Here is a 23,183-nt window from a genome sequence, read left to right on the forward strand (position 1 = left end):
CATGGTGTCCACCTCTGTACCCAGTCCCCTCTTCCTTGCGGCCCAGCCTCATCTTAGTACCTGACTGTTGTCCCTGAGTCCTTGTGGATCACAGCCATCCCCACACTGGATATGGGGGACATGATTTGTAGTCTCATCATCTCCTTCTTCTCTTGGTAGATCCTGGAATGGAGGAGGGGTGGGAAGAGTAAAGAAATAAGTACTTTCAAACCCCACCTGGATCCTCAGGCTGTGACTCTCCCTGGAACCCCACTCCCCTGTCCTCTCTTACCCTCTGATGGCTTTCAACCCTCCAGCTTCCACCCTAGGCCACAGAGTCTTCCACTGCAGCCTTGGAGGGCTTGGATAGGCTCCTGTTTGGTCCCAGAGGCTGCCACTCACCACATGTCCCATTGGTTGATGTGCACTCCAGGCCAGCATGCAGAGTTGCTGTGAGAGCTGCTGGCCCCGAGCCCAAGCAGGGCTGCTGCCCTCAGACACAGCCTGGCCCTGAGCAATCCAGGGCAGCAGCAGCAGCAGCAGCACAGCTCTGCTCCCCAGCATCTCGTTGCCTGCTTCTCAGATCTGGCTGGCTCTGTGCCTTGCAGTCCCTGTGGAATCTCTTGTCCACTTCCCCTTGCTCTGAGGCTGATTCTCTCTGTTCTGTGCGTCTCTGGTTTGGTTCCCTCTGTCGTTCACCGAGTTTCTGAGCTGCTTCCTGGAGATTTTCTCCCCTTGTCTCTGAGTCTCTTTTTAAGGTCCCTGCATTGTAAGACCCGCCCTTTATACTAGCAGGTGACTCACAGCAGGTGGGATTCCCCTCCCTGCATCATCTCCCTCCGTGGGGAGCCCAGGTAAGTAGCCTCAGTTCCAGGGGAAATGAGTCGTGTGGTTGCTGTGGCTGGAGGCCTGGGATGGGACTTATGTGTAATGCTCTCCAGGAATCAAAGTGGCTGTAGAAGGGGGTGGGGGTGGGAGTAACGAATATTTAAATGAATCTAGTCTCAAGTTCCTTCCTGCTTAACCTTCCCCTCATCTTTTTGCCTCTCTAAGCTATATCTTCCCTCCCTTCAAACCTAATTTCCTCACCCCCTCCTGCCTGAGTAAAAATAAAAACAGAAGCATTCATTTATCTCCCAATAGGATGGCAAGCTCAGTTTGGAATGAAGTTTGGTTCCCACCTGATGCCCTCAATCTAAGAATAAGGGGGCTTCTTAGTCTCCGTTGGGAACGGTGTTATTTTCACTGGGAGACAATGGACATGAAGGCACTTTGTGAACTGGGAAACTACATAAGTTCGGTATAAGGTATTATTGCTCCCTCACTTCAGGCCTCACTCTGGAGGCTAGGAGGGCTGTTGGAAGGAGAGAGCTGTTGCTAAGAACCATCTGATTCCTCAACCTTAGTGGCCCAAGTTTCCTGGGCTCTGTGGAATTCAGGTGATTTGGGGGTGGGGGACACCAGTGTAAGCAAGGGCTAGAAATCCAACTGAGATATTCCAGCACCCAGCCCTTCACCATGGCTAGAAAGTCCAGGGTTCTGGGTAGTTGAAGATGCACAGTGTCAATGACCCTGGCTGGTCCTTCAGCCTGTTGCATCCATGGGTAAAATCCGCTGACACTGATTTCATCACCATCCCTGATGCAACATTCAGTGAAACAGCTGAGACTGTGAAGTTGGGCGTGGGAGTGGAAGGTGGTCCAAATCTGGGACTGCCCCAACCCCGGTGGAGGGTCCCAGGACAATCTGGACGTCAGAATGAGGCCATGGATGACCACACAGATGGCTCCCAAAGCCTTTCCAAGAGGTTGACCCTTTTTCTCTGAGAAACTTACCCTCGATAGAGGTCTCCTTTCCCATAGGACTATTCAAAACTGCCCAGTGAAACTTCTGATTCAAATATGACTCTGCGGTAAATCCACCCTTTGGATAAAACATTTGCAGCATCAGAGAGGTTACCTCAGTTTGAGTGAGAAATGGTTTGCCTCTCCTTGCACTGGTGAATACAAATGAAATAAGGAAATTGGGGGTGGGGGGGTAGGGGAGCTCACCTCACTTTTGTATAATGTCTCCCATGCTTTTCCCACCTCTGGTTCCCATTCTGGGAGCCCTTTAGGATAGGAGATGGAAGGTGAAAAGGAGGAGGAGGAAGTGGAACGCTGGGGGATGGGATGAGAGGGACAAGGGTGAGTTGGAGGCACGGGGCTTTGTTTCACTTCCTGGTGCTTCGGGAGTTGGGTAGGAAGCAAGGTTGGTGGGGCGATTGTGGGACTGTTGTGTGACAGGAACTACTTCCAGGACTAGATCTGACCTGGAGCTGCAAGGAGACCTTGACGTCAGCAGGACCTCAACCGTTATGCAAATTATATTGACAAGCAGGCCTTTCCAGTTGGATGCCCAGACGCCAAATCCAGTTCAAGTTTCCCCAGGTGGTTAGTAATGATGGCTTATATCCAACTCTCACTTTACGCCAAGTACTTAGTTTAAGCACTTTTCATATATTAACCCATTTAATTCTCACAACACCACAATTAGATAGGTACTATCGTTATCACCATATTACAGATGAGGAAACTGAGGTGCAGAGATAAGTAACTTGCCTAAGATCACTATTAAGTGGCCCGAATTACAGTGCAGACTCCAGATCCTTCATTCTCAGTCATTCCATTATATTGGACACTGAGGCAACGCTAAGCATCTTAATAAAGTAGCTCATTTAGCCCAGGTATCTCTGGCATCTCAGGCCCTTTAATTCTCACTGTTAAGCCTTTCTTAGAGACCTCAATATGGAAATTTCTCAAAGGGTAGGAACTGTCTCTGTCTCTCAGCACCCATCTTTTTACAAGATTTTAAATCTAGGGACCTCTGAAATCAGATCAGTTTGAGAGACCCTCTGAGTTAAGGTGTTTTTCTCTCCATCAATGACCTCTGACAAGTCTAGAACCCCTCTGAGTCCTGGAAAACTAAATTCTTGGGTTCTTTTATGAAGGTCTATTTACCAGTCTTTATTGAGAGAGAAAAATGCTTTAAAACTGTATCCTCTATGAGGAATTCCTTCCACCAGAGGCCCTCTATGTGGCCTTTAGAAACTGAGCTAAAATACCCCACAGACATCTAACAACCTGGATCTATTCCAAAGCAGTTCAAGCTCAGAGTTGGACCCCAAGAATCCCTAAGTGCTGACGCTAAATCTGTAAGAGTTTGGGGAAAGCAAATGTCTCAATTTGCTATAACCTGTCCCTCTGAGGAATAATGTCCAGCTCCACGAGCTAGGGGAATTTGATAGCTGAGGGGTCCTGTTCCCTGGAAATATTACCGGCGCCTCTGGGGAGGGAACAATCACAGATGGGAGTTTCAGACGGTTGCCTTTAGAATCGTAGAAGATGCAGCTACTTGGGCCGTGTTAGGAGGCTGCCTCCCGCTTCCTTTTTTCTCTCCCATGCCTGGAAATGATAGGAAATGCCAGCGAGTTTCGGGGGTAACAGGGTCGGAGGTGGCGGAGTGCTCACAAGAGCACCACGGGAAGAGGGGGTGGACTGGGCCATACTGGGAATACCCAGCAATCGATTCCCAATGCTTTGCCTTGGGCGCCCCTTATTCTAGTTTCTAAAGCTATAGGGAGCATGAAAGTTCGATTTCCAAGCCTGGGGCGCTCTAATTTTGTTTAAAGAAGGCTTAAAAGAGAAGAGGTTACTTTCTAACGACACCAAACAGGGACAAGGTTTGACTACGTTTGTCCCTACCCGCGCCCCGTAGCTCTTGCTTTTGCCCAGCTCCCGTGTCACACATCTTCTCGCGGGGCCGGCTGTACCTGGCTCCTTCCGATTGGCTGAGGTGAGCCCCTAGCCCTTCCTGATTGGAAGCGACGACTGGGAGTGCGCCGTCCTTTCCGTCGTGGAGTTTGGTTGACCCAGAGGCGCGGGGGAGAATTGGGGAAACTGGAATTTCCCGCGGAGCTGACGGCGCTTGCTCTCCCCCCTACTCGTTTTAATTCCACGCGCTCCAAAATATCCGTCATGGAGAAATCTTGGTAATGACCCAATCCCCGTAAGCATCCCGGGAACACATCTGACCCCATCCCCGTAAGCATCCCGGGAACACATCTGACCCCTGCCCTAATCCCTCCCCTCCCCGCCGCCGGGGGAGAATTATGGGTAATTGATTTTTCTGGTTCCCCAGAGAATTCTGGGTAACTAGCTATTTCCATCACGTACCCCTACCCCCGCCCCAATTGTGGGTAACTGGCCATTCTTATTTTTCCCTAGAGAATCCTGGGTAACATTGCAGAGGATTCTGGGAAATTGACTTCTCTTGTTCTCCCCTCTCAACCACCTACCCCCACCCCTAATTCTGGGAAACAAGCACGTTAGCCCCCTCTACCTAACCCCTACCGCCGCAGTTGCTGCTCTTACCACTGATGGTTCAGAGATGAACCAGGCAAGTGAGCAGGCCTGAAGGGAGGTGAAAGGGAAGTCAGGGATTAAGTTAGTGGGGTGGTGGGGAGTACAGAGTGCCTAGAGGAGAAGAGGAAGGGACAGCACTTCTCGCACCTCTACCCCAATGCCCATTCCCTTCCTGCTTGTTCATCCCATGCCTAGCATTCTCACATCTTCTGCCTGCATCATCTCCCTCCTGCCTTAAAACCTGGAGCAAACTAAATACAAGTACCTGGGCCTACCCCTGACTCAGCTACCTCCTTCCCTTTGCAGGTCAGGATGTCCATTCTAGGTCCACTGGTGTCATCCTGCTGAAGGTTGGGTCAGGCATCCAAAGGGGCTGTGGCAAGGGAGGGTGTGACACGGGTCTAATCTGCTGCCATCATCATAATCATCATCATCATGAACTTCGAGGTTCTGGACCCTGGACTGGCAGAGTATGCCCCAGCCATGCATTCTGCCCTGGATCCTGTCCTGGATGCCCACCTGAACCCAAGTCTGCTACAGAATGTGGAGCTGGACCCGGAGGGAGTGGCCTTAGAGGCTCTTCCCGTCCAGGAGTCAGTGCACATAATGGAAGGTGTCTACTCTGAGTTGCACAGTGTGGTGGCTGAAGTGGGTGTGCCTGTCTCCGTCTCCCACTTTGACTTGCACGAGGAGATGCTGTGGGTGGGAAGCCATGGGGTAAGGACTGTACTCCTTTGTAATGGCTGGAAGGAGATTTTGGAGGTCTTTTATCTGGTTTTAACCCAAGAACAGGTGCTTTGCCGGGAGCCACTGAGTTGAGGTGATGAAAGTTAGCTGGGTTTCCAAGTCAAGCCAAGAGGAGGGGAGTGGAGGGAGAAAGAGGGAGTCATAGGATCCAGAGATGGGTTACATAGGTGTTCTTTTTCAGAAGGCATCCCAATTCTATCACAATTTGCCCATTCTATGCTTTGATTAATCTTGATAACTGTACACATCAGTTAGCCTATAGCCATCTAAATATAGTCTCTAATGCTCCTCCTCTGTTTTCCATTTTTATAATTATAGAATATTTTCTTTTCTGGCCGTGCCGCGTGGCTTGTGGGATCTTAGTACCCCCAAACAGGGATCAAACCCGGGCCCTGGCAGTGAAAGTGCCAAGTCCTAACCACTGGACCACCAGGGAATTCCCTAATTATAGAATGTTTAATGCATGTTTCTGCATACGTTACATGGAATCATTTTGTCTTTGGCTGATTTTAATCTCTCTGGGAGCAGTTATCATTGTTAATTTCTTAAAATGTATCCATATTGCCAATATGCTAGGCAGCCCAAAGATTTTGTAAGAAATAACATGGTATCCTTGGTTTACTAATTTACCTTCCATAGGGCGGGAATTGTTTTTCCATTGGAATGAGTGAATTTTTTTGATAGTACACTCATTTCAGTAGGCAGTGTCTACTGATAGGCTAGGCCCAGGGAATAAAGCTGAATAAAACATAATCCTTGCCCTCAAGGAGTTCACAGGACAACGAGGAAAACAAACATATGAACAGATAATTTTATGGCACTTTAAAAGAAACTAAAATGTTTCACTTAATAATTATGAATTTAGTATATAAACTAATAAATGCCAGTGTGAAAATACGTACTGGGTGTTGGTGAGCATAGAGGAGGATTAGAGGATCTCCAGAAGGAAGTGACACCAGCGCTGAGTCTTGAGAGATGAGTAGGAGTCAGGTGAAGAAGAGGGGGAAATGCTATCTTGGCAAAAGCAACGGGATAAACAGTGATTCCCAAGATATTACATAGCATGATGATTGCAGAGTGCAGGAACTATAAGCAAGTAGGGTTTACTGGACTAGAAGATGAAGCTGAAGAGTTAGACATTTCTTCAGCCAGTGTTTTTTGAGCACCTTTAAGGTGCCAGACCTTGCTCTGGGGTCTAAGTTTGGAATAAGCATTGTAAAAGGCAACACAAATATATTTATGACATATCAGGTGTTGCTTAGAATCCTTAAGAAAAATACAGTGGAATAAGGGAGTTGAGGTGTCGAAGGGTGGGAGGTATTGCTATTTTACATAGTTGGTCAAGGGAAGGGCTCTCTGATAAAGTCACATTTGAGTAGAGACCTGGATGCAGGCCAGGATGTCCATTCTAATTTCCCTAGAAGGGAGGGAGGGAGCCATGCAGATATCGGGGGGAGAGCCTTCTAAAAAACCTCATATGCTGTGTTAAAAGAGTTGGACTGATTCTTCAGTCCGCTGAAGGTTTTTATCCAGAAAGACAAGGTCCGGTTTGCATCTTAGGTGGAGTGCTGAGGTAGTAGTATAGAGTTTGATTTAAGGGGAATGGGGCAGGACTCAGTGAGGTCAGTGTGCAGGATGTTGTAGTAGTTCACATAAAATACCTTGAAGGCCTGAATGAAGCACTGTAGAGATTTACACATGAGAACAGATTTGAGAAATATTTAGGAAGTAAAATAAAGAAGATTTAAGTCAACTACCAGTGACTTACTCCACTGAGTAGATCATGGTACCATAGGGAATACAGTTAAGAGGAATTGAAATGGGGTACAGATGGTGAATTTTTTTTTAAATTAATTTATTTTTGGCTGTGTTGGGTCTCCGGTACTGCGCGCGGGCTTTCTCTAGTTGTGACCAGCAGGGGCTACTCTTCGTTGTGGTGTGCGGGCTTCTCACTGCGGTGGCTTCTCTTATTGCGGAGCACAGGTTCTAGGCTCGCAGGCTTCAGTAGTTGCAACACTCGTGGGCTCTAGAGCGTAGGCTCAGTAGTTGTGGCGCACGGGCTTAGTTGCTCTGCGGCATGTGGAATCTTCCCGGACCAGGGCTCGAACCAATATCCCCTGCATTGGCAGGTGGATTCTTAACCACTGTGCCACCACGGAAGCCCAAGATGGTGAATTTGATTTAAGATGTAACAAGTTTGAGGTTCTCATGGGATATCTAAAGAGAGACATATAGTAGGTATTTGGATGTATAAGTCTGAAGCTTGAGGCAGTGGTCTGGGCTAGAGGAGAAAAGTAGGATTCATCAACTTTAAGATGAATGGTTAAAACCTTAAGAGTGGGTGAGATTATCTAGGAAGAAAAGTAGAGTGAGAAGATAGTGGGCTGGGAATAGCCATGTTTCAAGAGTGGTCATAAGGGTTGCACATAAGGAGAAGATAGTGAGCTAAGCGTCAGGAGAGAAACCAGGAGTGGATGATGTCATAGGAGCCAAGGATGGCATGAGTTTCACATTCTCTCTAGTCCAGCCTGTGACCCACAGTACACATTTCCCAGTTGGCTGGTAGAGATTAAGTCTTGTCTGTGGGGACTTCCCTGGTGGTGCAGTGGTTAAGAATCTGCCTGCCAATGTAGGGGACACGGGTTCGAGCCGTAGTCTGGGAAGATCCCACATGCCGCGGAGCAACTAAGCCCGTGCGCCACAACTACTGAGCCTGCGCTCTAGAGCCCACAAGCCACACCTACTGAGCCTGCGTGCTGCAATTGCTGAAGCCCGTGAGCCTAGAGCCCATGCTCCGCAACAAGAGAAGCCACCGCAGTGAGAAGCCCGCGCACCACAATGAAGAGTAGCCCCCGTTCACCACACTAGAGAAAGCCCGCGCGCATCAACGAAGACCCAAAGCAGGCAAAAATTAAATAAATAAATAAATAAATAAATAAATTTATTAAAAAAAAAAAAGACTGTGGAACATAAGAAAGCCAGCTGGCCGTTGGAGGATTAGACCCACGTCCCTGACCTTCTGAGCACTGTTCTAACCAACTGAGCCATTACCTATTCAGCAAGGACATTGTGAAGATAAAATGAGGTAGAGTTTATAGAACTACTTTGTAAAGCATTAAACAAACATAAGATAGTATTGTCAGTGTTTTTATCACTAAGATTGGTGCTCAGCCTTATGCCTTAGTCACTGCTAGCCAGAAAGGCCAGGCAAGAATGGAGAAAAACTGAGCAATGTCCAGTCTCTGATTTGTATCTGGGATGGCCTTGCCCCTCCACTCAGTATGTCTCTCATTTTTTTGTCCACTACAGGGCCATGCCACGTCATTTTTCGGGCCAGCTTTGGAACGCTACTCATCATTTCAGGTCAATGGCAGTGATGACATTCGGCAGATCCAAAGCCTGGAGAATGGCATCCTTTTTCTTACCAAGAACAACCTGAAGTATATGGCCCGTGGAGGCCTCATTATATTTGATTACCTGTAAGTGGTTTCTCACCTCTGGAGTGGGAGAGAGGGTACCTCACAGAGTGGGAAGTCTAGAGAATTGGAAACTTTTGAGACCCTGGCCCCTTAGCTTTTCCTCTCTCGCAGGCTGGATGAGAGTGAAGATATGCACAGTCTGCTGCTGACTGACAGCAGCACTCTGCTTGTTGGTGGGCTGCAGAACCACATATTGGAGATTGACCTTAACACTGTCCAGGAGACTCAGAAGGTACAAGCAGGGCCTGAGGTTATTGGAGGGAATATAAGCTGGAAATGCCTGTGATGTGTGCGACCTTTCTGTTCCTTTGGTCTGTGGGAAGAATCATTCTCACTGGTTTCTCCCACTTCCCTCCACAGTATGCAGTTGAGACACCTGGAGTCACTATCATGAGACAGACGAATCGCTTCTTCTTCTGTGGCCACACATCTGGCAAGGTGACTGACTACGTTCCATTTTTCCTCCCACCATGGGGCTGTGTTTCACCAGATATGTGATTGGGCTGTGCCTTTTCCTCATTTCTGGGGCTGTGGTTGGAGGGTGGGAGGAATGAATTGAGTTCCTACTTAGCCATGTTATACTATGAGATTATCTTTCAGCCTGATGTTTTCTGTTGTAAATGGGTATCTCAGATGCAAAGGGGTAAACAAGAGCTCTCTTTGGGGTCCCATCCGGCTCTTGGCGTCTCTTTTTGCTTTTTTTAATGCTTTAATTGCCTGTATCCTAGAGCCGTAGTTCTTTGGGTAGGGGCCTCACAAGGTTGGGTAGGTGGCAGGTCCTCTTCCTGATAGCAGCGTTGGCAGATAACTAAGTTCTCTCTTCTTCAGGTTTCCCTGCGAGACCTCCGTACTTTTAAGGTGGAGCATGAGTTTGATGCCTTCTCAGGGAGTCTGTCGGATTTTGATGTGCACGGCAACCTGCTAGCCACTTGTGGTTTCTCCAGCCGCCTCACCGGCCTGGCCTGTGACCGTTTCCTCAAGGTGTATGATCTACGCATGATGCGTGCCATCACGCCACTTCAAGTTCATGTGGATCCTGCCTTCTTACGCTTCATCCCTACATATACTTCTCGTCTTGCTATCATCTCCCAGTCAGGTATGAAGGGGATGTAGGATGGGGTAGGAGGAGTCGATGAGTGAAGGGGAACTAGGCACGAGAACGAGTGTGCTCCCTGGAATTTCTTTGTTGGGGAAAAAGTAAGCTTTCTGAGGGGTCTCAGGGTCTCACTTAGGTTTGGTAAGAGAGTAGAGCTTTTATTTTCTTCCTGAGTGTGAAGAACACATCTGCAAAAAATATAGGTAGAGCAGGCAAAACAACTTTAGAACTGTCTTTTGCTGGGTAGCAAACCTCCCTGTGGTTTATGGGAAGGCATCAGATGGTACTTTCTCTTATCTCTAGGAATGGATTTGGGGCCCATCTTTGCTTGATACCAGGGGAAGAGGGTAGGAAGGGCATAAAAGGATGGCTCCCTTTCATCTTCTAGGGCTCAGTGGGCTTCCTCCTCCCTCCTAGGGCAGTGCCAGTTTTGTGAGCCCACAGGCCTGGCCAACCCAGCAGACATCTTTCACGTGAATCCTGTGGGGCCTCTGCTAATGACGTTTGACGTGTCAGCCAGCAAGCAGGCCCTTGCCTTTGGGGATTCTGAGGGCTGTGTGCATCTCTGGACTGATTCCCCTGAGCCTTCCTTCAACCCCTACTCCCGTGAGACCGAGTTTGCTTTGCCCTGTCTCGTGGACTCACTGCCTCCTCTGGACTGGAGCCAGGACCTGCTGCCTCTTTCCCTCATCCCTGTCCCGCTCACCACTGACACGCTTCTCTCTGATTGGCCTGCTGCCAACTCCGCTCCAGCTCCCAGGTTGTACCTCACATCTGGGCCAAAAGGAGGGAGGGGGAAAGGGCCAAGATACCAGGATTCTCTGCAAGCCCTGTTATTATTCTACTTCTTTCCTGATTTTTGTCTACTCTCAGTATTTTCTTTTTTTTTCTGGTCCCTTGGGGATTGGGGCTGAATGGGCAGACACTACAACCTTCAAGCCCTAGAACTATGCTACATTATAGGCGAGCACCCCCTGTGGATGCAGAGATCCTGCGCACCATGAAGAAGGTGGGCTTCATTGGCTATGCACCCAACCCCCGCACCAGGCTGCGCAATCAGGTATGTTCAGAGAGGAGAGGGTCAGGCCCCACCCCAGGCCATTGGTGTTTCTCCTGTCTTTTTCCTTTAATAGTTCTCATTAGTTTTTTAAAAATAAATTTTATTTATTTATTTATTTTTGGCTGCGTTGGGTCTTCGTTGCTGCGCGCAGGCTTTCTCTAGTTGCAGCGAGCAGGGGCTACTCTTCGTTGCGGTGCGCGGGCGTCTCATTGCGGTGGCTTCTCGTTGCGGAGCACAGGCTCTAGGTGCGCGGGCTTCAGTAGTTGTGGCTCGCGGGCTCAATAGTTGCGGCTCGTGGGCTCTAGAGCGCAGGCTCAGTAGTTGTGGTGCACGGGCTTAGTTGCTCCGCGGCATGTGGGATCTTTCCGGACCAAGGCTCGAACCCGTGTCCCCTGCATTGGCAGGCGGATTCTTAACCACTGCGCCACCAGGGAAGTCCCTTCTCATTAGTATTTGCTTTTAGTCAGTCAGTAAAGGTTTTTTGAAGCCTACTGAATTGAAGGTACTATACTAGGTGTTAGGGTTCAGAGACATAAAAGATAGGGTCCTTGCTCTTAAGAAGTTTAGTGTTTGGTTGGTGAAGATAAGACCTGTGCATAGCAGAAATTATTTATGTTCTATCGTTAAATGCTAAAGGCATGTTAGAAGCATTCAGTGCAAGAGCTGTTTAGAGGGAAAACGGTACTCTGGGCTAGAGTGGTCAGGGAGGGCATACTAAAAGAGGTGGATGTTGAGCTGGAAAGGTGAAAGACGGGTAAGTAGATAGTAACAGGGGAGGCTTTCAAGATGAGAGAACAGTGTTACTAGAAGTCTCAGAAGGCCTGACAGGGACTATGCTGCAGTGGCTGTTAGTATTAGGAAACAGTGAGAGATGAAGTTTGGAAAGGGGCCGGTTGTGAAGCCTTGCATACCAGTGTATAGCAGAAGAAGTGATGCACCGAAAGGGCCATTCTGGGTGGGGTAGTCTGGTGGCGGCATGCTGGACAGTGTACGTGGGGGAGCCCAGTGTGGCAGCCATCGGCATTGTCCAGCTGTGATGAGGTAGGGTGATGGCAGGGGGAATGAAAAGGAAGCAGTGGATGCTGAAAACCCCATGAAATTAGAAGGTTCAGGACTTGGTGATAGCTTCAGTGTTGGAATAAAGGTAGGGGGAAACCAAAGATGATTATACACATCCAACGAGGCTACCTCTTTTTAAAAACCCTAGATTCCTTACCGACTCAAGGAGTCTGACAGTGAATTTGACAGCTTCAGCCAGGTCACTGAGTCACCAATAGGGCGGGAAGAGGAGCCACATCGCCACATGGTCTCTAAGAAATACCGCAAGGTGCTGGGGGATACCAAGGAAGGGGCCCTCTGGGATGTGGGGAAAGGTTCCCTGGGAAGGGGGTCATATGAGAAAGAATTGAAGGGCTCATTCAAGAAGCCTTCACCTATCACTCTGGACTCAGGAGGGAGGTTTGGGGGAAGGTTATGGCTATTGCAAAGATTTAGGGGACTCTGAGGGTGTCTTCCTCTTGCTCAGACTGTTTCTGCTTCAGGTGACCATCAAATACTCCAAGTTAGGGCTGGAGGACTTTGACTTCAAACACTACAATAAGACGCTGTTTGCTGGATTAGAGCCCCACATCCCCAATGCCTACTGTAACTGCATGATCCAGGTAAGGCTGGGTGTTCCTGCGACTTGAACATGTCTACTGCTTTTCTTTTTCTCTGTGGGCCCCCCAACCCCTCGTCTTTTTCCAGATCTCCCCAGCCAAGTCCACTTTGGCCTCCTCTACCACTCTTTCTTGCCCCTCAGCCTTCAAGTCTCCTCTGTGAGCTCTGCTTCTTCAGTGGACTCCGGCTCTGTATTCTCCACCATCTCTTAACCTTCCAATCTCTCTTCCTCCCTGTACCAGTTGTCTGCATCAGATCTCATGCTCTTCCCTCCAGGTGCTCTATTTCCTGGAGCCTGTTCGCTGTCTAATCCAGAACCACCTTTGCCAGAAGGAGTTCTGCCTAGCATGTGAGCTGGGCTTCCTCTTCCACATGTTGGACCTCTCCCGAGGTGACCCTTGTCAGGTCAGTGCCTGGAGACCTGGGACAATAAAAGGGGAAGGGAGGTGGACAGTAGGCAGGGTCATCACTCTGCAGATGGCCACAAAAGAGAAAATAACCCTTTTCCACCAACACACTTCCTGGATTCCAGGGCAGTAATTTTCTTCGGGCGTTCCGCACCATTCCTGAGGCCTCAGCCCTTGGTCTGATTTTGGCTGACTCGGATGAGGCTTCAGGCAAGGGCAATCTGGCCAGGCTCATTCAGAGGTGGAATCGCTTCATTCTCACTCAACTGCATCAAGATTTGCAGGAGCTGGAAGTACCCCAGGCTTATCGAGGTGCTGGAGGCAGGTATAGAATTGGGACAGGAGTAGTTAAAGCCCCCATGATAAGCCCCACTGTGACTTAAAGGGTCTCCTAACTCCCTCGATGTGCATATATTGCCCTCCCCACTCTTAGCAGCTTTTGCTCATCGGGAGACTCTGTCATTGGGCAGCTGTTCAGCTGTGAGATGGAAAACTGCAGCCTCTGCCGCTGTGGCAGTGAGACCGTGCGAGCCTCATCCACCCTGCTCTTCACGCTCTCCTACCCTGAGGGTAGCAACAGTGGTATACCCTGCAGCTGGGTTGGGGAGGCTCCCCCAGATGTCCTGTAACGTCAAGGAGAGGGTGTTGGGGGGCTAACAGTGGGTACAGGGAGGACCTGAAGTGAAGCATCCAGTTTCCCCTCAGATAAAACCGGGAAGAACTGTGACTTTGCTCAGGTGCTGAAGCGAAGCATCTGCCTGGAGCAGAATACACAGGCCTGGTGTGACAACTGTGAAAAGTACCAGCCCACGGTGAGTGGGCTGTTGCACTGGACTAGAGTCCTGCCATGTTGGGGACTCGGCCATGGTCTCATCTGGGACTGGCTGGGTCAGCACCACTATCCAGCGATCTATAGGGAGTGGGAAGAACCCCAGCTGGAGGATGCAGATCCAGGCTTAACTGTTCCTGTCCAGGTTTCTCTCCCTGTAGGCCGCCTGCCATTCCTTGTTTGTTTTATCCTCTCAGATTCAGACCCGCAACATCTGCCATCTCCCAGATATTCTTGTCATCAATTGTGAGGTGAACAGCTTGAAAGAAGCTGATTTCTGGAGAATGCAGGCTGAGGTAAGGATTGAGTCTGGAAACAGGACTTTAGGAGTACTTTTTAGTTCCTCCCTCTTTTGACTTCCATATATGATTAATGTTCCTGAGGAATTGGATATTTTCTCCTCTGTGTTCAGGTTGCCTTCAAGATAGCAATAAAGAAGCATGGTGGGGAAATCTCCAAGAATAAGGAGTTTGCTTTGGCTGATTGGTAGGTATTGTCTGTAGAGTGGTCAAAGGATTGAACTACTACTCAGGGGCTCCTCTTGTCACTGGTCAGATCTCCTCAGAACAAATTTCCAATTCTCCTGTCCTGATAGGAAGGAACTAGGGAGTCCAGAGGGCATGCTGATGTGTCCCTCCATTGAGGAGTTGAAGAATGTCTGGCTTCCTTTCTCCATTCGAATGAAGATGACCAAGAACAAAGGGCTGGATGTTTGCAATTGGACTGATGGGGATGAGATGCAGGTTGTTGAAAAACTGGGAAGAGGAGGGGGAATAAGGGAGAGAAGGTCTGGGAATTCCCTGGCAGTCCAGTGGTTAGGACTCGGTGCTCTCACTGCTGGGGCCCCGAGTTCGATCCCTGGTCGGGAACTAGAATCCCATAAGCCGCGTGGCACGGTCCAAAAAAAAAAAAAAATGGAGAGAAGGTCGGGGCAGAAGCAAGGCAAGGGGAAGGTGGAATTTAGCATAGGGGGAAAAAAGGGAATAAGGCCTAGTATTCACCAGTTGTGGGCTTTTCCAGAGTGACTCAGTTCAGTGTTGGGAGTCATAGATGGGCTAGGATGGAAAGAACCCACCCTCGTCCCCCATCCCTATACCCCAAACTCCCTGTCCTCTATCCCCGTTCCCCTTCCTTCCTCATCCTTAAACTTAGCTTAGCAGCCTGGGTACCCCCCTCACAGTGGGGCCCAGCCAGGGCAGACGAGGAGCATGGTGTCTATGTGTATGACCTGATGGCTACTGTGGTACACATCCTGGACTCACGCACAGGGGGCAGCCTGGTGGCTCACATCAAAGTTGGAGAGACCTACCACCAGCGCAAGGAGGTGAGTGAGGTAATACAGGGCAGGGACACTCCTGGTGGTGGCCACAGTGGAGTCCCAGGTCTGTCCTTATCTTAAGTCTGAGCCAGAATGCTCCAGCCATCACTTTGGCATCACTGTGTCTCTGCATCTCCACAGGGTGTTACCCACCAGCAGTGGTATCTCTTCAATGACTTTCTCATTGAACCTATTGATAAGGTTAGTTGTAATACATTCCATTCCCCCTTTCATCTCCCTTTTTCTTAGCATCCTCATCCTCAGTGCCTGAGAGAGTGCCAGGCAGATTCAGAGGGAGGGATGGGGCCTCAATAATAAAAATCAGAGCTAAAAATAGCACCTGAGTCCTGTCTTCTCTCTGACATGGGATAAAGGGAAAAGGGGCATATATGTAGGCCATTAAGTGCTTTTTCTTTTATAGCATGAAGCTGTGCAGTTTGACATGAATTGGAAAGTGCCTGCTATCCTTTATTACATCAAAAGGAATCTTAATTCCAAATACAACCTGAACAGTAAGTGGTACAGTGTAGACCCAAGGGTGTGGGCAATTTAGATTGGTCTTCAGGAAGAGATCTGGGAAATAGCTTGTTAAGATTAGGATTGGTGACCAGTGTTAATATTTCCAGGGACAGTAGAGCAATTCCTGCTCATCAGGCCTTGAATTTAGAATCTGGAGATACTGAGGGTGTCGAGGGAAGAGGTGATGGGGGGGAAGTCTGATCAAAATAGCTAAGGTTATGATTTTGAGCCTAACCATTCTTATCCCCAAGCGAAGATCTCTTTTTTTGGTGATGAACTCCTTATTAAGTCCCTTTTTGATGCCTTTAAACCATAGTTTCTCTGTAACTTTATTTTTCTGGATTTTCTTTTTTTTTTTTTTTTTTTTTTTTTTTTGGATTTTCTAAGGTAAAGTCTAAAGTGAGAATCTTATTCCTTCCTCTCTGTTAACTTTTTTGGGTTTTTTTAGCATATTTCCTGAGAATTTTCTGATTTGACCTGTTCCGTCTACCTGCTCTGTCCATCAGACATGATCTTTTTACTCACATGCTTTGATTATTGGGATAACAGTGTAGACCTGGTCTCTGGTAGCCACTCCGGCTTCCCTCCCCTGCTCACTTCCCTCTCCCCAGCCATCTGTCTTCTGGATTCTCCCTTCCAGTTAAGAACCCTATCGAGGCAAGTGTTCTGCTGGCTGAAGCCTCATTAGCACGGAAGCAGCGGAAAACACATACGACCTTTATTCCCCTGATGGTGAATGAGATGCCACAGGTTGGGGACTTGGTGGGCCTGGACGCTGAGTTTGTCACCCTTAATGAGGTAACCAAGACCAAAAAGGGTGGGGTGTTAGAACAGAACTCTGAGGATATTAGGAGTCATAAGCATTTCTCTGATTTCCTTATGAACTCTTCTCATATAGGAAGAAGCAGAGCTGCGCAGCGATGGCACCAAGTCTACCATCAAGCCAAGCCAGATGTCAGTAGCGAGGATTACCTGCGTTAGGGGCCAGGGACCCAATGAGGGTATCCCCTTCATTGATGACTACATCTCTACCCAGGAGCAGGTAATAGGATGTGGAGATGCAAGTGAGACAGACCCTGTGCTTACATAGAGTGCCCTAGAACCCAGGGAAGAGTGGCAGGGGGAACTGTGCACCTCGTTTCCTGGGTCACTTGACCTTTTCTCTATCCCTAGGTGGTGGATTACTTGACTCAGTACTCAGGGATAAAGCCAGGAGACCTTGATGCCAAGATTTCCTCTAAGCACCTCACAACTCTAAAGTCTACCTACTTAAAGCTTCGTTTTCTCATAGACATTGGAGTCAAGTTTGTGGGTCACGGTCTGCAGAAGGACTTCCGGGTCATCAACCTCATGGTTCGGGCGGGGCTCTTTTAAGAGTCTTTCTTTGTGTGTGGGCCCCCCAGGGTATACATTGTGCTTTTGGAAAATGGGAAATTATGGATCCCCTACCTTCAGTCTCCCACTCTTTTATCCCTGGCAGGTGCCCAAGGACCAAGTCCTTGACACTGTTTATCTATTTCACATGCCCCGAAAACGAATGATTTCCCTGCGATTCCTTGCTTGGTACTTTCTGGGTGAGTTGTTCTGCCTTGTAGCCCTTGCTGTGCTCAGCAAGAGCATGAAAATGTGTGAGAGGCCAAGGGGAGTAGGTACGACCCTGGGTTAGTGGTGAGAGTTACTGATGGATTTAATTAGCTTCAGTATCCCTTCTGTGCACTAGGGTTGGTGTTTGGCTCTTTCCCTTAAGGGTAGTCAGGTTTTTTTTTTTGTTGTTTATTGGGAGTTGGGGATGTGAGTAGAGGACATGTCCTTACCTTCCTTTGCTAGGCCCCAAACTATTCCACCTCTACTTCCCCCCAGACCTGAAGATTCAAGGGGAGACCCATGACAGTATTGAGGATGCCCGCACAGCCCTTCAGCTTTACCGAAAGTATCTGGAGCTAAGCAAAAATGGCACTGAGCCTGAGTCCTTCCACAAAGTGCTCAAGGGCCTTTACGAGAAAGGCCGAAAGATGGACTGGAAGGTTCCTGAGCCCGAGGGCCAGACAAGTCCCAAGAGTAAGGCCTGGGATGGGACAGGGGAAACTGGACTGGGTGGGTTTTGGTTGTATATGTGAAGATTATACCCACCGTAATAAGAATGATGATGATGTTAACAACAGTACCACCCCAACAGGTTGTAATATAAAGCACTTAACAGTTTACAAAGCACTTAATCCTCAAAACATTCAGTGAAATTGATTTTATTATTGAAACTCTATTGGTCCTAACCTCTTCTTGCCCAGTTCTAAAATGTTTGGGGCACGTCCATGCCCTCTTTTCTCTTGCATTTTTCCTTCATAAGAAGTGTCCCAGGTGCTTTTTCTCCACTCATCTTAAGAGTCAATGCTCTTCGTTTTGTCTCTGACAGATGCAGCTGTCTTCTCTTCAGTGCTGGCGCTCTGACCTCACCCTCTCCCAACGAACAATTCCCTCTCCCTTCAGTTTTCTGTGGCCCTAGAAGTGGGAGGTGGCATCCCAAGTTGGCTATACCCTGTCTACTTCCAGAATTGGACTTGCTCAGGGTCTACAGATGGTGCTATTAATAGAACTGGAATGCAGCAGAACTGTTGCAAAGGGTCTAGGAGCCAGATTCCTTTTTCATCCTTTGCAAAATAGTGGGCCAGAAACAGAGTCTAGAATTGACCCAGATGGAAAGTAATTCATGTTCTTAATAAATATCCTGGGTAATTAATGCCCAGGCAAAGAAGCTCCTGGAACCAAAACTCTCAGTTTCTAGTTGGCTAAGTACTGAAGTCCTAGACAGTGACAGGATACAACGATAGCTCAAGACCTAGCTTAAGTCTGACTGCTTGAGGGTTGCCTGGAGGGGCCAGCATTTAGAGTCTGGTCGTCCCAAGCAAACCAGCGTTGCCAACATTATTATTGCCGAAAAGGCCTTTGGGTCCTAGACAAAGCTTCGCTGCTGGCTTCACTCCTGTTGACAGCTGAGAAGCATCTGTCTTCCATCCACTCTCCTGTCCCAGGTTTTGTTTTCTTGTTATTTTTTTAAAATTTTGTCTTAAATTGCATGTTTTATAAAATAAAAACAAAAATATTATTGAGTGTCATCTATCTCATTAGAAATGAGTGCGTGTGGGGTTCTCTGACTTCAGCTCTCCTCTCCTTTGTGTTGGCTATTACAACTGCAAAAAACTAAGGCTTTCAAATTTCCACCCAGAAATTAAGGTAAAACTCTGAAGTCCAAAATTTAGGATATTGGAGGAGAATGCCTTTCCTGGGCAGTGTTAGGTCTTTGCTGTGGCTGCCTAGAACCCTAAGGTCGGGTTCTTTTAAGACGTACAGTATGGTTTCCCTGTTAATGCGTAAAACGGGAGTTGGGGAAACTGACAAACTACAGGTCCCAGGACATCTTAAAATCTGTAGCTACTAATAAAGAATCTGTGTGGTGCCGCAGTGCTTCCTGGGAGATGTAGTTTTCTGGGTATTGAAACCAGGGCTTCTCACTGGCTAGCAGCACACCTTCCTTTTTGAAGGTCCGAGCCCACCTAGATTGGCACGCGCGAGCCTGACTGCCTCCATGCACCACGTCAGGCTCTGACTCTGCTTCAAGCCACTCCTATTCTTCGGCTGACCCCCCCCCCCCGGTGGTCACGTGGAGCTGCTCGCCACGCAAGTTTGGGTCCTGCGATCCACCGGGGTCCTTGCCGCCTGGGAGCCGCTCCTACGCTGCCTGTTCGCGCGAGAGTTTGGAGGGGCGGGTTTGGGGTCGGTCTCTAGTGTGGGACTCGTACCGTAGCGCATCGGAGACCTGCTTAGGCGTCCACTTAAACGGCTCGAGGAGCTGGCTCAGGCAGTCGCCGGGGCACCCCCTGTCTGGAAAGCGCAGGAGCGCTCTGGAGAAGCCTGGACAGCCCCGCTTCCCCGCAGCCAGGTGCTAGGGTCGGGAGCTAAAGTGAGAGTCCGGCTGTCTTCCAGCGCCTGGGCCACGGCGGCGGCCCTGGGAGCAGAGGTGGGACGGATGCGAGTGGCACTGAGGGTCGGGGTTGCACTGGATCGAAGGCAGTGGTGGGGTCTTTAGAAAGGGGGCTGGCCCACACGGGGAATAGCTTATAGGCTGGAGGTGGGGATGCAGCAGTCTTCGGTGCTGGGTCCAAATAGGCCCTAGTTATTGAGTGCTCCTCTCGCCAGCCAGCCACCTCGCTACCTCCTGGCCAGAATCAGCTACTCTCCTTGCCAGCAGCTCCTCTGTGCCTGTCGTCCTTGCTTAACCCTAGCCACCAACCCATGGCTGCCACATAGCCTTGTGAATCCTAGGCAGCGGACGCTTAAGTACCAACATCTAAGGCCTCACCTGTCGACGTAGTGTCTGGGGCTAAGCCCCAAGTTCCGAGCTCAGCGCTCTCACCCACCGCCCCGGAGCCTCCGGGGCCCCGAGCGCCGGAACAGAGGAGCCCCTTTGTGTCCGGGCCATTTCCTGGAAAGTAGAGCCAGATCACACTGAGGCCTTTGTAGGCCTTGGGATGAAGGATTGGGCGGGGGTGGGGTGTGTGTGGGGGGGGCGAGGTACAGAGGAGAATGGAGCTGGCTCCTCACACCTATGCTTTATTCCAATCCAAACCCAGGTGGAGCAACCCCATTGCGCTAAAGATGAAGGGCTGGGGTTTGCTGGCCCTGCTCCTGGGGGCCCTGCTGGGAGCTGTCTGGGCCCGGAGGAGCCAGGATCTACACTGTGGAGGTAAAGGCACAAAAGAAGAAATGGGAGGAAGAGTGGGTGGGGAAGATAGAGCCTTGGAGGGCATGGGATCCAAGGCCTGGGAGAAGGATGAGTGGAAGTCCCTGGGTTGATTCCTTTCTCTCCCCACCCCCTGCCCCCCCTTGCACCAGCTTGCAGGGCTCTGGTGGATGAACTAGAGTGGGAAATTGCCCAGGTGGATCCCAAGAAGACCATTCAGATGGGCTCTTTCCGAATCAATCCAGATGGCAGCCAGTCAGTGGTGGAGGTAACTGACTGTTCCCCCCAATAAAATAGCTCACTCTAACTAATTAAGAAGGACCTTAGTTTAATAGAAATGTAGAAAACATTGACCCATATAGGTATCTAAAAGATTGGGCTGTCTTATTTGGAAGAGGCTGGAAGCTTATACCCTATGCATTTGCTTCCTTGGCTCCAAACCCTAATACTTTATTTCTGTTGTAGAAGTTGTTAGCAGACAGGAAACCTTGATCAGCCCCCTTCTCCACATCCTTAATCCACGTGACTTGTGTTTTCACTATGGCAGTATGGTATACAAACAAATATTCATTCGAAAAAAATAGGTCTTATCCTTACATTTAGGAAATTTATTTCAGGTGAAAACATAACACAGACAGAAAGCTGTACCCAGTGGGCATTTGGGAGATGTTAAGGTTATGATGCTTGTGAAATGCTTTAATAGTTGTTATCTTCAAAGCCCATACTGCCTCTCTAATGCTCTCCTATTAAGGGCAGGTATTAGCCTCATTTTAATACAAAAAAGAAAATCATTACCTTACAGCCATAAGAATTAAAAGAATTCAAAGGAAGAGAACACATAGTTGACTAAGGTTAATCGAAGAGGTTGTTTATCTATAATTTGGAGCTAATGACACCTATTTTATTTTTTAGGCTTGTATAATGAGGTAAATAAGAGCACATATTTGAAAGGACTTTGGAACTACACAAATCATACTGTTTTTAAATTAGGGAAGGCTTTTTAGAATAGTTGGTTGAGCTAGATTTGGAAGGAAAAGTAAGGATATAAATTACTAATGTACAGAGGTAGAAAAATGTGACCCAAGGCTGAGGACATTTCTAGGTGCCTTATGCTCGCTCAGAGGCCCACCTCACAGAGCTGCTAGAGGAGGTATGCGACCGGATGAAGGAGTATGGGGAACAGATTGACCCTTCCACCCACCGCAAGAACTACGTACGTGTAGTGGGCCGGAATGGAGAATCCAATGAACTGGACCAACAGGGGATCCGAATTGATTCAGACATCAGTGGCACCCTCAAGTTCGCGGTGAGCTATGGGAGTGGGTAACTGGGTCTTGGAAACTAGGGGAATTATTGGAGAGCCCAAGTGGAAAGTTGGATTAATGTCCTTGTCCTCCTCTCTGGAGGTGGAGACCAGAGGCTTCCCTTGCTGTCTTCTCTCACTCCTTTATCCCTTGGGTTGACAGTGTGAGAGCATTGTGGAGGAATATGAGGATGAACTCATTGAATTCTTTTCCCGAGAGGCTGACAATGTTAAAGACAAACTTTGTAGTAAGCGAACAGGTAAGTTATTCCCACTTTACCTCCTGTCCTCACATCCCTGTGGAACCTGGCACATTCTCTATTGTGTGTCCCACCCCCGCTCCTCCAACACCCCCCTAATACCCCCTCCTCCAACCTCTGATGTTAGCTCAAGAGTTGGCTTCCATTACTTATGGCTTAGGGACTTGGGTTGTTCCTCTCCATTCTTTTCCTGTCGGCTTTCAGAATTTGTGGCTCCCTCACCTGAGTGAGATACTGGTGAGAGGATGGTGGGAATGTTTTGTCATTTAAAAGCATATGTTCGGGGGACTTCCCTGGCGGTCCAGTGGTTAAGACTTCATCTTCCAGTGCAGGGGGTGCGGGTTCGATCCCTGGTCAGGGAGCGAAGATTCCCACGTGCCTCAAGGCCAAAGAACCAAAACATGAAACAGAAACAATATTGTAACAAATTCAATAAAGACTTTAAAAAAATGGTCCACATCAAAAAATCTTGGGAAAAAAAAGCAAAAAAAAGCATATGCTCTGAAAAATGGTGGTCGGTGTGTGTGTCAGTTTGTTTTGGGATATTTTCTTGATAGTGGCATATATCAGTATGAGAGTGGCATTTTCTTTGAAACTGTCATGTGCTATTTGCAGATCTATGTGACCATGCCCTGCACATATCGCATGATGAGCTATGAACCACTGGAGCGGCCCAGACTGACAAGCTTGATGGATCACCCCCAGGAGGGGAGAGGGTGGCAATGCCTTTTATATTATGTTTTTACTGAAATGAACTGAAAAAATACGAAACCAAAGTATGAACCGTGTTGTCTTTTCATGCCCAGAATTGGCCCTTAAATTAGGCTTGAAAATAGGAGATTCCAGACAGGAAAGAAAAGGCAAGGGAAGGAAGAGCTTTGGGAATGGTATAGCGCTAAGGTAGGAGGAGCCTGAAGCTTTCATTCTTTTGTTATCTGAGATTCCTGCTGGACTCACAAACTAGATAAGCATTTATTCAGTGCTTATTTAATATGATGTGTTTAGAGTCTAATTATAGTGAGAAGAGGAACCTCTATGAATAAGCTAGGGAACATGAATAAGTGTATGATAGTATAGGATTCTAGAAATTACTTGTATTCATACTGATGAAACATAAAGTAAGATAGAGCTCAGTCCTGAAGGAAATGGATTTTTCTACCCTCCCTACCCTTCCAGATGGAGGGATCAGCAAGAGCATACAGGAAAGGGCAAATGGATGTGATCAGCTCACCTGAAAAGTAAGGGCTTATCAGATAGGGAGAAATGAGGTAAGGAATGTTATTTAAGGAAAGGCCTTGCTTGCTGGCCTAAGCTTTCAGATTTGATGCCAAAGCAACAGTAAAGTATACCTTTATCATCTCCATCACTAGCCATTGTCAATGTGGACCA

At 48.4% G+C, this 23,183-nt stretch overlaps 3 protein-coding genes across 8 annotated transcripts in view; 2 read left to right on the forward strand and 1 right to left on the reverse strand.

Moving 5' to 3' along the window:
* Positions 1–3,842, reverse strand: part of IL23A (interleukin 23 subunit alpha) — a 5,545-nt gene extending 1,703 nt beyond the window's left edge. Inside the window, exons 1-4 of the mRNA XM_061204928.1 lie at positions 3,791–3,842; positions 1,815–1,902; positions 382–741; positions 61–162 (exon numbers count right to left, since the gene is read on the reverse strand). Coding sequence (XP_061060911.1) covers positions 61–162; positions 382–543 — 264 coding nt within the window. The 5' untranslated portion in view covers positions 544–741; positions 1,815–1,902; positions 3,791–3,842. The remainder of the gene's footprint in view (positions 1–60; positions 163–381; positions 742–1,814; positions 1,903–3,790) is intronic.
* On the forward strand, positions 3,838–18,563 carry PAN2 (poly(A) specific ribonuclease subunit PAN2). Of its 6 annotated transcripts, none has more exons than XM_061204920.1 (26): positions 3,838–4,009; positions 4,689–5,099; positions 8,439–8,608; positions 8,720–8,840; positions 8,969–9,046; positions 9,437–9,704; positions 10,122–10,464; positions 10,668–10,764; positions 11,972–12,091; positions 12,306–12,425; positions 12,700–12,828; positions 12,956–13,155; positions 13,264–13,412; positions 13,536–13,642; positions 13,857–13,955; positions 14,072–14,145; positions 14,255–14,402; positions 14,840–14,983; positions 15,119–15,178; positions 15,399–15,489; positions 16,137–16,294; positions 16,395–16,538; positions 16,670–16,849; positions 16,977–17,070; positions 17,357–17,554; positions 17,907–18,563. In XM_061204920.1, the coding sequence occupies exons 2-26, from the start codon at positions 4,818–4,820 to the stop codon at positions 17,939–17,941; spliced, it is 3,609 nt and encodes a 1,202-aa protein (XP_061060903.1). In that variant the 5' UTR covers positions 3,838–4,009; positions 4,689–4,817; the 3' UTR covers positions 17,942–18,563. The 6 variants fall into 6 exon arrangements, with proteins under 6 accessions (XP_061060903.1, XP_061060906.1, XP_061060905.1 ...); XM_061204923.1 differs by having other exon boundaries at positions 13,264–13,400; XM_061204922.1 differs by having other exon boundaries at positions 13,267–13,412.
* A 654-nt stretch (positions 18,564–19,217) lies between these two features.
* On the forward strand, positions 19,218–22,573 carry CNPY2 (canopy FGF signaling regulator 2). The gene is made up of 6 exons (XM_061204483.1): positions 19,218–19,508; positions 20,122–20,234; positions 20,384–20,499; positions 21,334–21,537; positions 21,698–21,794; positions 22,410–22,573. Exons 2-6 carry the CDS (start codon positions 20,147–20,149, stop codon positions 22,451–22,453), a joined length of 549 nt encoding a protein of 182 aa, XP_061060466.1. The 5' UTR covers positions 19,218–19,508; positions 20,122–20,146; the 3' UTR covers positions 22,454–22,573.
* The last annotated feature ends 610 nt before the right edge of the window (positions 22,574–23,183 follow it).

Source organism: Eubalaena glacialis, chromosome 11 (assembly GCF_028564815.1).
Source record: "Eubalaena glacialis isolate mEubGla1 chromosome 11, mEubGla1.1.hap2.+ XY, whole genome shotgun sequence".
NCBI classification, from domain to species: Eukaryota; Metazoa; Chordata; class Mammalia; order Artiodactyla; family Balaenidae; genus Eubalaena; species Eubalaena glacialis.